The sequence below is a fragment of the Pseudophryne corroboree genome, chromosome 7 (genome assembly GCF_028390025.1).
Source record: "Pseudophryne corroboree isolate aPseCor3 chromosome 7, aPseCor3.hap2, whole genome shotgun sequence".
Lineage (NCBI taxonomy): Eukaryota > Metazoa > Chordata > Amphibia > Anura > Myobatrachidae > Pseudophryne > Pseudophryne corroboree.
Window position 1 is genome coordinate 17,358,682 of NC_086450.1, and position 14,464 is coordinate 17,373,145.

General features: G+C 47.4%; 1 protein-coding gene across 3 annotated transcripts in view; it reads right to left on the reverse strand.

Moving 5' to 3' along the window:
* The window catches only part of PIKFYVE (phosphoinositide kinase, FYVE-type zinc finger containing), a 290,094-nt gene that overhangs the window by 64,804 nt on the left and 210,826 nt on the right, over window positions 1-14,464 (reverse strand). For all 3 annotated transcript variants that reach the window (XM_063932710.1, XM_063932709.1, XM_063932708.1), the window contains one exon: window positions 7,941-8,000. In XM_063932710.1, coding sequence (XP_063788780.1) covers window positions 7,941-8,000 — 60 coding nt within the window. The remainder of the gene's footprint in view (window positions 1-7,940; window positions 8,001-14,464) is intronic.

Here is a 14,464-nt window from a genome sequence, read left to right on the forward strand (position 1 = left end):
ACCACAAACAGGTTTGAGTAATAACCCTCGTGTTGTAGGGGAGGTGGAACAGGAACAATGACATTTGTTTGAACCGATTTTTTTATGGCTTCCTGTAGGATAGCACTTTCTGTCAGCGAAGCTGGGAAGCCTGATTTGAAGAATCTATGAGGTGGGAGATCTTGAAATTCCAGTCTGTAACCCTGGATAACAATCTCTTTTACCCAGGGGTCTAGGCATGAAGACGCCCAGACGTGACTGAAATCCCTTAGCCTCGCCCCCACCTGCCCGATCTCCCGGCTGGGAGGTCCACCGTCATGCAGAAGATTTTGAGGAAGCAGAACCTGGTTTCTGTCCTGGGAACCTGTTGGTGCAGGTTTTCTGGATTTTCCCCAACCTCCTCTAAAGAAGGTGGGAGGGGGCTTGGATTTTTTGAATTTTGCGGTCCGAAAGGACTACAGTGTAGGCGTAGGATAAGATTTCCTAGCTGGTGGTGCTGCTGTAGGAAGAAACGTTGGACTTACCTGCAGTCGCGGTGGAAATCCACATATCCACTGCGTCCCCAAACAGGGCCTAACCTGTGAAGGGTAGGTTCTCCACACTTTTCTTGAATTCTGCATCCGCAGTCCACTGCTGTAGCCATAGTCCTCTGCGTGCCGAGACTGCCATGGAAGTAGCCCTTGCAATAAGCAGACCAATGTCCTTCATGGCCTCCACCATAAAACCTGCAGAATCCTGTATGTGACGCAAAAACAATTCAATGTCACTCCTATCCATAGTATCTAATTCCTCTAGTAATGTGCCTGACCACTTTACTATGGCTTAAGAAATCCACGCACAAGCAATAGTGAGCCTTAAAGCCACGCCTGTAGCTGTGTATAGTGATTTGAGTGTAGTCTCAATCTTGCGGTCAGCCGACTCCTTTAAGGCGGTTGACACAGGGACAGGTAAAACCACCTTTTTGGACAACCTAGATACTGAAGCGTCCACTATAGGTGGGTTTTCCCATATTTTTTCTGTCCTCTTCAGGAAATGAGAAAGCAATGAGAACTCTTAGGGATCTGGAATTTTTTCTCTGGGTTTTCCCAGGATTTTTCAAACTAGGAGTTTAATTCCTTAGAAGCAGGGAAGGTAAGTGAGGATTTCTTATTCACGGTAAAATAAGATCCTCTTGCTGCTCAGGTACCTTCTCAGTAATATGCAAAACAACCCTAATGGCTTCAATCATGAGTTGCACCCCTTCAGCAAGGGATGCATCCCCCCCCCCCCCCCCCCCTGCATATCCCCATCAACTGTCCTCTGTATCAGAGTCGGTATCAGTGTCAGCTTGCATTATCTGGGCAGGTGTATGTTTTTGCGGGTATGTAGGTGGGGTTTTTGATGAAGTAGTGGGGGCTGCGTATGTCAAACCCTCCACAGATTTCCTCAAAAACTGCGTTTCTTTCTCAATGTGAGATATCCGTGTTGAAATCTGGGATATCATTCCCCTTAAAGAATCCACCCATGGGGGTTCGGATTCAGAAGGCTGGGAATGTAAATTGCAGTCCTGAGTACATGGAATAGACTCCTCAGGAGAAGATACACACTCTGCAGCACAGGACACAGAGTCCTTAGACATGGTAACATGGATATACACTTACACACATACACAGGAAAATGTCAGACAGTTTCCCCCAGAGTACCTTCAGAGAGTCACGGAGTATAAGGAGCCAGCCACACAGCGCCCTAGTAGGCAGTTATTATGATAAAAGCCCGGCGCTAACTAACCAACCTTAATAGGCTAATTAGTACTACTATCACACTCCCCCCTGTCTATAACAACCAGGTACCGCAGAGGTATAGCTGGAGTTATATGGAGGGCAGTGCTCCCTTTCAGCGTCTCTTTCCTATGATCTGCAGGGAGAAAATGGTGCTGGTGAGTGCTGGATCCGCTCTGAAAGGAAGCCCCACCCCTTGTAATGATGCGCGGCTTCCCGCACTAATTGTTTATACTGGCCTGAGGTTTCCTTGTGCTAATAGTGGGATTAGCCCCTGGTAGCTGCATGACCAGTGTAGGGTGTATCTGCGCTGGCTCAGGACGCCCCTCAAAGCGCCTACACAGTGTGTTGCTGAGCCTTCCCAGAGTGCAGCCTGTCAGAGCTGCACTCTCACCCTTGTGCCGCCATACCCGCTGGGCCGCCGGCGCCGTACTCACCACTCTTCTTTCTTCTGGCTCTGTTAGGGGGTGGCGGCCATGCTGCGGGAGTGAGCGGTGGGCTTGCGATCAGCACCCTCAGGAGCTCCGTGTCCTGTCAGCGGAGCAGAGAGCAATTAACTTTAAGGAAGTTGGTTCCTACTCCCCCCTAACTCCCACGAAGCAGGGAGGCTGTTGCCAGCAGCCTGCCTGTACCTAACTAACTCAGAAAAAAAATAAAACTAAGAAAACTCCTAGGAGCTCCCCTAGCTGTGACCGGCTCCTCCCGGCACATTTTCTAAACAGAGTCTGGTAGGAGGGGCATAGAGGTAGGAGCCAGCCAACACTATTAAACTCTTAAAGTGCCCATGGCTCCTAGTGGACCCGTCTATAGTCAATAATACCTTTAGAAGAAAACTGTCACCAATACCAGTAGAAGAATACTGTACAAGTCACCAATACCGGCAGAAGAATACTGTACAAGACACCAATACCGGCAGAAGAATACTGTACAAGACACCAATACCGGTAGAAGAATACTGTACAAGACACCAATACCGGTAGAATACTGTACAAGACACCAATACCGGTAGAAGAATACCGTACAAGTCACCAATACCGGTAGAAGAATACTGTACAAGACACCAATACCGGTAGAAGAATATTGTACAAGTCACCAATACCGGTAGAAGAATACTGTACAGGACAACAATACCGGCAGAACAATGTACAGGACACCAATACCGGCAGAACACTGTACAAGTCACCAATACCGGCAGAACACTGTACAGGACACCAATACCGGCAGAACACTGTACAGGACACCAATACCGGCAGAACACTGTACAGAACACCAATACCGTCAGAACACTGTACAGGACACCAATACCGGCAGAACACTGTACAAGACACCAATACCGGCAGAACACTGTACAAGACACCAATACCGGCAGAACAATGTGCAAGACACCAATACCGGCAGAAGAATACTGTACAAGTCACCAATACCGGCAGAACAATACAGTACAAGACACCAATACCGGCAGAACACTGTGCAAGACACCAATACCGGGAGAACAACACTGTACAAGTCACCAATACCGGCAGAACAATACAGTACAAGACAACAATACCGGCAGAAGAACACCGTACAAGACGCCAACAGAACACTGTACAAGTCACCAATACCAGCAGAAGAATACTGTATGACAAGAATTCAAATATTATCTTCTAAATCTGCCCGCAAATGTACACAAGACTGCATAAACACGCATTTTCTGTAAAGAGGGAGAAACAAAACCCAGAACTGAAATGAAACCTTTATACAGTTCCAGAAACTGTCAAAATAGTAATTACAGAACGCTAGAAAGCCATGAGGATTGAATCTGCTATAAAGAGGAAAAGTTGCTTACCCGAGCTTCTAATATCATACTGGTAGAAATTATAATTGGCCATAAGCCGCCAGCTCTGCAGAATAGGCTTGTGCGATATAAATAATTGAAAATATGTCATAACTTAGTGAAGAATAACTGAGAAGAGTCTGTTATCTGGGACGCCCGGATGCATTTTGTACACAAAGCAGCATGTTTTGAACCACGGGAAGTGGCAGAAAAACAGCCGTAGTGCTGGATTAATATTGCCACATTTCCCCAAATTAACCTGGTAGAAAGTGCAGGTAACCGTGCACAGATCATTAGCGCGGCAGCGTAACACTGTAATTAGCGCGCGGGGAGGAATAAGCAAATTGCTTTAACCTGCAATCTGCCTATGAGTCATTTATTTACACAACAGACAAAACCCATCTTCTACACACAGCAATCAGTGCTACACAGTCACTAAACAAAGCCAACGTTTCCCTAAAAAGATACTATTAATATACAGTTATATAAATAAAGAAATAGTTTTTATTGAATAATTACACAGCAATATACGTTATGGGTTATCTCTTGAGAGTTATACATTTTAGTACACGGTAAGGACTAGGTGATTGTATATTATGGCCCTCATTCCGAGTTGATCGCTAGCTGCCGTTGTTCGCTGCGTTGCGATCATATAAAAAACGGCTAAACTGCGCATGCGTATGCACCGCAATGTGCACGCGAGGCGTACGGGTACAAAGAGTATCGTGGTTTTGCACAGGTTCTAGCGACGCTTTCAGTCGCACTGGCGGTCGCAAGGAGATTGACCGGAAGTGGGAGGTTCTGGGTGGCAACTGACCGTTTTCTGGGTGTGTTTGGGAAAACGTAGGCGTGGCTGGGCGTTTGCTGGGCGGGTATCTGACGTCATTACCGTGTCACTCGTCGCAGCAATCATCGCACAGGATAAGCAACTACAGGGCTGGTCTTGTTTTGCACAAAATGTGTTTGCTGCCGATCTGCTGCACAGGCGTTCACACTCCTGCAAAGCGAAAATACACTCCCCCGTGGGCGGCGACAATGCGTTTGCACGGCTGCTAAAAACTGCTAGCGAGCGATCAACTTGGAATGAGGGCCATTATATCCGGAGATGCACATATTTTAAAGAGGGTGTTCTCTTCTTCCACATGTTTTTACATAGTAATGTCTTACTTAAATAGCAGAAACTCCTCATGTAGCGGAAGGTAATCATTCAGACTGTAAGCTCCTTTGGGTCAGAAACCAATCTAATTACCCTACTACAAATGCGCAGACATACACACGACACACCCATTACATACTAAGCCAGATCACTCACCTGTATGTCACTGGGTTGTGTGAAGAATCTGGAGCACCTGGAGAAACCATCACACACCCACAGCGAAAAGGTACAAACTACACACAGATTGTGCCCTGATAACAGTGACAACCCAAGCTAGCAGCAATGTCACCATGCCGACCTGCACTTACATTATAAATACATACTGTTTCTTAGAGAGTATTGGGACAATAACTGGGGGCAAAGTGAGGGAAAGCAGCAAACGGGAGGACAGGAAGGGAAAAAAAGCGGGAGGGGGAGAAAGTCGGAAAACATAAGACAAGAAAAGAAAAAACAAGGGGAAGAAGTGGGGAAAAGGGGAGGGGGGAGAGAGAAAACAACAGGAGTAGTGGGTAGAGAAAGCAACAGGAAGAGGGTGGATGGCAGCAGAGGGAGAGAGAGAGGCAAAACAGCAGGCAGAGGGTGGAGGGAGAGAGAGGGGAAACAGCAGGCGGAGGGAGAGAGAGGGGAAACAGCAGGTGGAGTGAGAAAGGCAAAACAGCAGGCAGGGGAGGGGAGAGAGGCAAAAACAGCAGACGGGGGAGAGGAAGCAAAACAACAAATGGGGACAGAGAGGCAAAACAGCAAGCAGGGAGACAGGAGCAAAACAGCAGGTGGTGAGAAGAAAGACGGGGGGAGAGGGAAAACATACATAAGGCACAGAGAAAGGGAAAACGAACAGCAGGCGGGGGGAGAGGGAAAACATACATAAGGCACAGAGAAAGGGAAAACGAACAGCAGGTGGGGGGAGAGGGAAAACATACAGAAGGCACAGAGAAAGTGAAAACGAACAGCAGGCGGGGGGAGAGGGAAAACGAACAGCAGGTGGGGGGAAGGCACAGAGAAAGGGAAAACGAACAACAGGCGGGGGGAGAGGGAAAGCACACAACAGGCGGGGGGAGAGGGAAAACAAACAGCAGGCGTGGGGAGAGGGAAAACACACAACAGGCGGGGGGAGAGGGAAAGCACACAACAGGCGGGGGGAGAGGGAAAACGAACAGCAGGCTGGGGGAGAGGGAAAACACACAACAGGCGGGGGGAGAGGGAAAGCACACAACAGGCGGGGGGAGAGGGAAAACAAACAGCAGGCGTGGGGAGAGGAAAAACAAACAGCAGGCGCTGGTAGAAGGAGAACACACAGCAGGCACAGAGAGAGGAAAAACAAACAGTAGGCGCTGGTAGAAAGAGAACACACAGCAGGCACAGGGAGAGGGAAAACAAACAGCAGGCGCTAGTAGAAAAACAGCAGGCGCTGGTAGATGGAGAACAAACAGCAGGCACAGGGAGAGGGAAAACAAACAGCAGGTTCTGAGAGGGAAAACAAACAGGAGGTGCTGAGAGGGAAAACAAACAGCAGGTGCGGGTAGAGGGAAAACAGCAGGTAGGGGGGGAGAGAAAGACAAAACAGCAATCGAGGGGGAAAGGCAAAACAGCAGAGGCAGACCAGCAGACGGGAATGAAAACAGCAGGTGGGGGGCGAGAGGCAAAACAGCAGGGGGAGAGAAAGACAACACAGGAGGTGGGGGGATGCAAAATGGCGGGGGGCAAAACCACAGGGGAGAAGCAAAACCACAGGGGGGGGGGGGGGGGGCAAAACCACAGGGGGAGGGGAGGCAAAACCGTAAGGGGGAGGCAAAACCATAGGGGGGAGACAGGCAGAACCTTTGGGGGGAGGCAGGCAGAACCGTTGGGGGGAGGCAAAACTGTAGTGGTGGGGGGAGGCAAAACCTGCAGGAAGGGGCGGGGAGAGAGAGATGCAAAACAGCAGGCAGGGTAAAAGGAGTACTGTAAAACGGCAGTTGGGGGGATAGAGAGGAAAGAGGGAGAGAATATTGCAGAGAGTAGGTGGATAGATAACTGCAAGTAGATAAAGAACGATCTGACGTGGAAAGAGGCACAGAGAGACCTGCAGGGGGACAGGAAACTGTAGAGACATACACCTTCAGGGCTGTGAATAGGGCCACTCGCTGACAAAAATACGTTGTGTCAGACTTCTGTTGATCAATCACTTCCTCAGACAGACGATAAATGAAGGAATGACGATCCACTTGCAAAAGCCCATTCCCTGGTACATTACACACATCTACCTGGTGATGTTACATCATACATCTAAAGACTGAATGGCACATAGAGGACGAGTGGCACAACGCATGATGCCAGGAAACGCGTGGGTGCCTATGGGACACACACACACAGTCCTGATGATCCAACCCCACAAATGCCACATCCAGATACGATCAGATAATAAACGCTGTATGCATAAATGAAGAGTAATGACCGTCCCCTCTCCACCGCCCTGGTCACTGCTTCCCATGCACGAGTTCAGGATTTTGCCCGTGCTGCACCCCTTCAGTGGAACGCGCTCCCCCGCTCCATTAGACTCTCCCCGACCTTGCAAAGCTTCAAACGGGCACTAAAAACCCACCTATTCATCAAAGCATACCCTCCCGATGCATAACCCAGTGCTGAAGCCGCGCCTCCATCCCCCTGCCTCATGCCGTGAACAACTCAGCTTTGCTTGCATACTGCCATCTGGCTACCTCCCACTTGCCTGCACCTCATGTCATCTGTCTGTCGCCCCTCCCCACTAGATTGTTAGCTCTTGTTATCTAAGCCCTCGTCTCAACACATTTCACTCGCAGCTCTCCCCTACTCAATGACCATCTTTATCCTGCTAGTAAAGGCTCATCTCCATCTATGGCTGCCAGCCCCTAGTAGTACGATGATCACTCCCTCAATACTTACATCTTAGCTCTATTATGTCTTGAAAACGTGTGGTGCTCTGTTACCTGTACTCTATTTCTGTTATTTATTTACTGTAATGCTAAGTTTTGTCTCCCTGTACTGTCCTTTGTACGGCGCTGCGAAACACATGTGGCGCCTTATAAATAAAATGTAATAATAATAATAATAATAATCAGTTGTGTAAGTGACTATTCCCGGTCTTATAACTGTACATTGAAATTCTGCATAACATGTTACTGTTAGATCTGCAGAAAGGAGCACCACATACCAAAGCGCTGCAACAAGGACCGTGTATAATGCCCCCTATGGGGTACAGTGGTGTGGTACTTACGCAGCTCAACATGAGGGTTCCCCGCCTGCTTCTTCTGCTTGTCTCCACCGTCGCTGTCATCTAAACCACACAAAGGATTTATTTCAGTACAAGACAGTTATCACACAAGTACTGCAGGAAATGAAACGTTACTATTTGTTTATTTTTATTTTATTACATGTACGAAATACATAGTAACATAGTATCTAAGGTTGAGAAAAGACAATTTGTCCATCAAGATCAACCTATTTGTGATCTCCTACGCAAGATTATTTTGTTCTAAATTTTGTCTGATGCTGATGTCGGCCGTTGTGTTTTATTCCTCTTTTCATAGTAACTATACTGTGCGACTACGCACCATAACCCTGAATATCCTTACCCATTAGGAATTTATCTAACCCATTGTTAAAGGTGTTGACTGAGTCCGCCATTACTACTCTCTCAGGCAGGGAATTCCAAACACGTATTGTCCTTACCGTAAAAAAGCCTTTATGCTGTATTGTGCGGAAACTCCTCTCCTCTAACCTGAGCGAATGACCATGTGTCCTCTGTGCTGATTTTATAGAAAACAGGTCCCACCCAAGCTCTGTGTATTGACCCCTTATATATTTGTAGATGTTGATCATGTCCCCTCTTAGTCTCCTCTTTTCCAATGTAAACATGCCTAGCCTTGCAAGCCTTTCCTCGTATTCCAGCGTCTCCATACCCTTGATTAGTTTGGTCGCCCACCTCTGAACATTTTCTAGCTCCAGGATATCCTTTTTGTAGTATGGTGCCCAAAATTGTACACAGTATTCAAGATGTGGCCTCACTAGTGATTTATATAATGGGAGTATAATACTCTCGTCCCTTGCATCAATTCCCCGTTTTATGCATGCTAATGTCTTATTAGCCTTTTTTGCTGCACTCCTACTTTGGGTACTGCTGCTTAATTTGTTATCTATGTGAACCCCTAAGTCTTTTTCCAGTACAGTATCCCCATTTAGTATGTAGGTAGTATTTTTGTTCTTGCTACCACAGTGCATTACCTTACACTTGGCTGCCCATGCTTCTAAGTCATTCTGAAGAGACTCAGCATCCCCCTCCGAAATGTATTAACAACTACAGACGTGACCTCATACATTTAGGCTCAATACGCTATAAAGAGGGAGATACCTGGCGCACGTGAGCCGACACAGGTCCTGCGCAACTCCGCTAGTACTGGATTTTTTTTTGGGGGGGGGGCAAAAACGCTTTTTAGGCGCAAGGCAGTGTATATAGGACGTGAGATATGAAAAAGTCCAGACCGCATGAAACGCGTTGCAAAGAGCCCACCACGCTACTTGTTGACCTTTCAATATACTGTGTGAGACCAATGACGTTATAACAGATACTGGTTCATGCTTCACAACCTGCAGGACGCCATACGAGTCACTGGCAGGGACTTTAAGTAATGAAATAAAACGGTGTTGTATATACATCAGTGTATAGTGTTCATTGCGGGTACCGATAGCCATCATTACATAGCAGAGTGTCACACACTCACCGCCACCTCCAGCACTGACGGAACCAGCAGGAAAGACGGAACGTCTGGGGGAAGTGATATTTTTCCTACCTCACGCTGCACACCAGGGTTCTTGATACTGCGCTTACCATTGTGTTTGAGGTGGAGAGGAAGGTGAGGAAGGCGACAGTCATTGCGCATAAGAACCCCCATCCAACAGATGTATCAAAGATCAATATTCAAAGGAATTGTGGAAATGTCTGAGAACACACACCCTATAGAACTGCTTGTGTTGTATCTATACACGCATGAAACTTCAATGAGCTGGAAGGATTTGAGACTATTATTTACGGTTTGGGAATATTTAAGAACCCCCCTCCCACAGATTACATGTTAAGGACCTCCACTCCTCAGCACACCGAGGACAACCTCATGGGACCTGGTGCACAAAGAGGTGCTGTTTGGTGTGACTGCCACAATGATGTACGAGGACACATCTCTATACAAAATCCGGGCATGCAGCAACAACATATGTACCGCTTTCACCCACGCTGCCGGGAACGCGATGGTATAGCAGGTGGCAAATTGGGATGGCGGTCATTAGGTTGACATGAGTTAGGTTGACATACATTGGGTCGACCACGTTAGGTTAACATGGAAAAAAGGTCGACATTAATTTTTCACAATTTGTAAAAAAAATTTTGACCTTGTTCATACTTAACGATCCACGTGGACTACAATTGGGAACGGTAACCTGTGCCGAGCGCACCGGTAGCGGAGCGAGGCACCGTGCCCGGAGCATGGTGAACGAAGCGAGCCGTGGGAGGGGACACGGTGCACTAATTGGGGTTCCCCGTCACTTTTCAAAGAAAACGACACTCAAAAAAAGTAGAAAAAAACTTACGTCAAACTTTTTCTATGTCAACCTAGTGATCATGTCGACCTAATGCATGTCGAACAAGTGTGGTCGACCCACCATATGTCGACCTAACTCATGTCGCCTGTCGCCTTAATGAACCACACCCGGCAAATTCCCGGGTCTCAGCCCCGACCTTGGCCAGAGACGGTAGATTGCAGGCACACAAGCAGCAATCCCAGGTTGATGCGCGTTCAAGTGCACAGAGCTGGGATTTAGCTGCGGGCGTGAACGGGGTGTTATTGGATCTCTTATCTCTACATTCCTGAAAACCAAAAAAGGGGGGGGGGGGGGGAGTGAATTATTGTTGCTGTAACATATAATAACGCCTATAGTTACTATAGGGGGCCCTATTAAACTATATTAAGAGGAGCGGAAGACCAGTGGGTTTGTAAAACACAAAAATACTACAATGATAAAAATGAAACTCCAAACAAACAAATAAACAAACAAACCATACATACATCTCGCCCAAAGAATCTTATACAGTCTGATAGTAAAGAATATAATAGCACTGCGGCAGACGTATTCACAGGGTCGGTATGTGATCCCGGTGGACGGCATGCTGGAATCCTGATGTTTACAATCCCAACAGGGATGTGGCAAATATTCTAAGCCCCACCCCCCTCGACCACCCTAACCTTAACCCTCCCTTACCGCAGCCTAACCTCTCTCCCCTTAGTGTCGGTATCCCAGCGTCTGGATGCTGACCTGGTCGGGATTCCAGCGTCGGTATTTTCGCAGCCGGGTTCCCGAACAAATACCAATTAGAGCGATGGAAGGAGAATGCAGCGGGAGACCGGCATACACAGACACGCATTGGAATCGGAGTAGAAAGGCGGATTCCACGGCTCAATAGCGAGATCCAGACCCCCAGGCTAAATAGAAGACTATCGCTCCCATTTTATTATTTAATTTTTTTATTATTTGGATTCTTAGCCAGAAACAATTAATACTACAGCAGTAAATATGCTGAGGGGTGTGATAGACGGCCAAGCTAGGGTGGTAGGGGGTAAAGAGGTCAGTCTGAGTTTCGGTCATACGCAGCTTGCTAGCATTGTATCTAGGGTGGTCATTCCGAGTTGATCGCTCGCTAGCAGTTTTTAGCAGCCATGCAAACGCTATGCCGCCGCCCACTGGGAGTGTATCTTAGCTTAGCAGAAGTGCGAACGAAAGGATCACAGAGCGGCTACAAAATAATTTTTGTGCAGTTTCAGAGTAGCTTCAGACCTACTCAGCGCTTGCGATCACTTCAGACTGTTCAGTTCCTGTTTTGATGTCACAAACACGCCCAGCGTTCACCGAGCCACGCCTGCATTTTTCCTGGAACGCCAGCGTTTTTTTTGAACAGCCCTGAAAACAGTCAGTTGACACCCAGAAACGCCCTCTTCCTGTCAATAACTCTGCGGCCAGCAGTGCGACTGAAATGCATCGTTAGACCTTGTGTGAAACTACATTGTTCGTTGTAATAGTACGACCCGCGTGTGCATTGCGCCGCATGCGCACAAGTGACGATTTTTTGCCTGATCGCTGCGCAGTGACTGAAATCTGCTAGCGATCAACTCGAATGACCCCCCTAAGTACAGTACGTTATGGAAAGCTGAGGTTAGTAACTAACAATTAGTAGCTGCAGATCGGGAGATAAGGTTCCGCGGCCTCTGCATCTACTGAATGTGGAACTTTCCCCCCAGCAAGTGCAGCTGTTCATGAATGTGTACGAGATGTGAATGTCGTATAGCTTCCAGCTCTTACACCAGGGATACAATGTAGCCCCGAGCGCCTGGTGTGACCCAAAGCAGCGTCTCTCCTCCACCAAAGACGTGAAATAATATCCATATACGGACACGTCGTTAGCAATATCTATTATCTTCATCACTCACCAAAATTAAACCGTAGGGAAGAAAGACTTACGCATTCACATTTCAGCTTCTGCTTTAAACTTGCATTACGTACATTTAGAAATATTATGCTCAGACACAAGCAGAAGGGATTAGGTGTTAAACGTTCTAAAACGTATTCTTAATATTTATAAAAGGAACTTTAGGTTAGACCTTGGGCAATACCCTCCTGTGCTCTATCTGGCTACAGGAAAATAAGGCCAGGGAATATAAAATTAGATTTTATATTAAACGTTTAATCGAGGAATAAATGTCATTATAAACAAATCACCAAATAAACCCCCCTCCTCCGGAAAAAAATGCGGAATTGCAGAAATCTTCAGCACCCCTCATACCATCCTCTCTACTACTGAGAGATTGCAGACAGTACATATATTTATAGAACTTTAATTCAAGTTGATATTACAAGTAGTGGACAACACCCACCCCTAAAAAAATAAATAAATAAATAAAATAAAAAAAATGGAAATACTTGGGTTCGTGCAGGACAGAAAGCAGATAATGGTAAGGGGCATAAATACACATGCTACCCTGGTTGGGATGGCAGGAGGGGCAAAAGAGATATGGGTGATTGTCAGGGGCATTTCGTAGGAGTTTCAGTGTATAGGACACACAAAAAAAAGACTGAAAATCTGCAACAGGATCCCCACCCTAAGTACCTTAGTGATATCTCTAATACCGCTTTTACACTAAAGAAAGCGTGTCGCAGCCGGGAACCCTGATGCGGGAGCTACCCGGCTGCGACCTGCATCAGCCCCCTTTTACACCAGACTCACCAGCCTGGGCACATTGCCGGATTGGTGACGTTGCCGGTGACGCGACGGGGGCGGTGCTTGGAGACACATTACCGGGGCGTCAGCGTTGTACTCACCACTCTACGGGCTCTGTTAGGGGGTGGCGACGTGCTGCAGGCGGGGTACACTGCACCATGGTGTGGCTTGCGAATAGCTCCCTCAGGAGCTCAGTGTCCTGCCAGCAGAGAAACAGGACCATTAACTCTATAGGAAGTTGGGCCGTCCTCCCCCCTAAGTCCCACGAAGCAGGCAGGCTGGTGCCTAAACAGCCGTGACTGAAAATAACAAACAGAGAAAATGAAAGTAGAAAACTCTTCAGGAGCTCTCCATAGCGTGACCGGCTCCTCCGGGCACATTTTCTAAACTGAGTCTGGTAGGAGGGGCAAAGAGGGAGGAGCCAGCCCACACTATTGATTTCTTAAAGTGCACATGGCTCCTAGTGGACCCGTCTATACCCCATGGTACTAATGTGGACCCCAGTATCCTCTAGGACGTAAGAGAAAAGATACAATAAAGATACAATACTATCCTAATTGGTTGATTCTTTGAACACATCTTTCATTTCAGTACTCTCTCATTGGAGAATCTGCTGTCATCTCTCTGCAATGTCTTACGGCACCAGGGTCACAATCAGCACCTAACACCAACAGCAGACGTGCACTTATATACTCTCAATATGCACTAATAGTGCAGGGATACTTCTGTGTTTTTTCTTTTCAAGGAATCAACTAAAAAGGATAGTATTGTATCTTTATTCCATCAAGGTAACCAAGTGTGTAACAGTAGCAGCGGAAGTGTCTGTTACTTTAGTTGCTAAACTGAAAACTACAACGTTCCTTTAGCCCAGCGGTCGCCAACCCGTCGCTCGCCGCTGTAATCAGCGTAGCTCGCCCGGCATATGAACATGAAAGGGGACTCGGGGAGTGTGCGCATGCGCAGCTATGCAAGGTCGTGCGTGGCTGAGCGTGGCCGCACACTAGAGAGCTGATGGCACCATTACAGAACCTCCTCCACCCCTGAGCAGCTGCACGGAGCCCGCACCCCACGCCATACGGATCCATTTAGTCTGGGTTAGTCCTCTGTGATAATACATGGCTTCTGTGTGATGTGTGTATGAGGTGACAGCCGCAATAATCAGCACAATGCACATGTATATTACTGATGAAGCATAATGTGGCTGTGCTACAACCTCATTATGCTCCAATATGCTCCATCAGTAATATACACCTGCATTGTGCTGATTTTTGCAGCCATCACCACACTTATTTAAATCAGCACAATGCATGTGTATACTGATGGAGCATATTGGAGCATAATTTGACTGTCAGTTTATTTGGCTCTAACTAGGTGCGGTGATAGCAGCAATAATCAGGGGTGGTATTCATGTGACCGACGGTCGGGAGACCGACGGTCACATGACCTCCTCCAGCATCCTGACCCCCACTATCCCGATG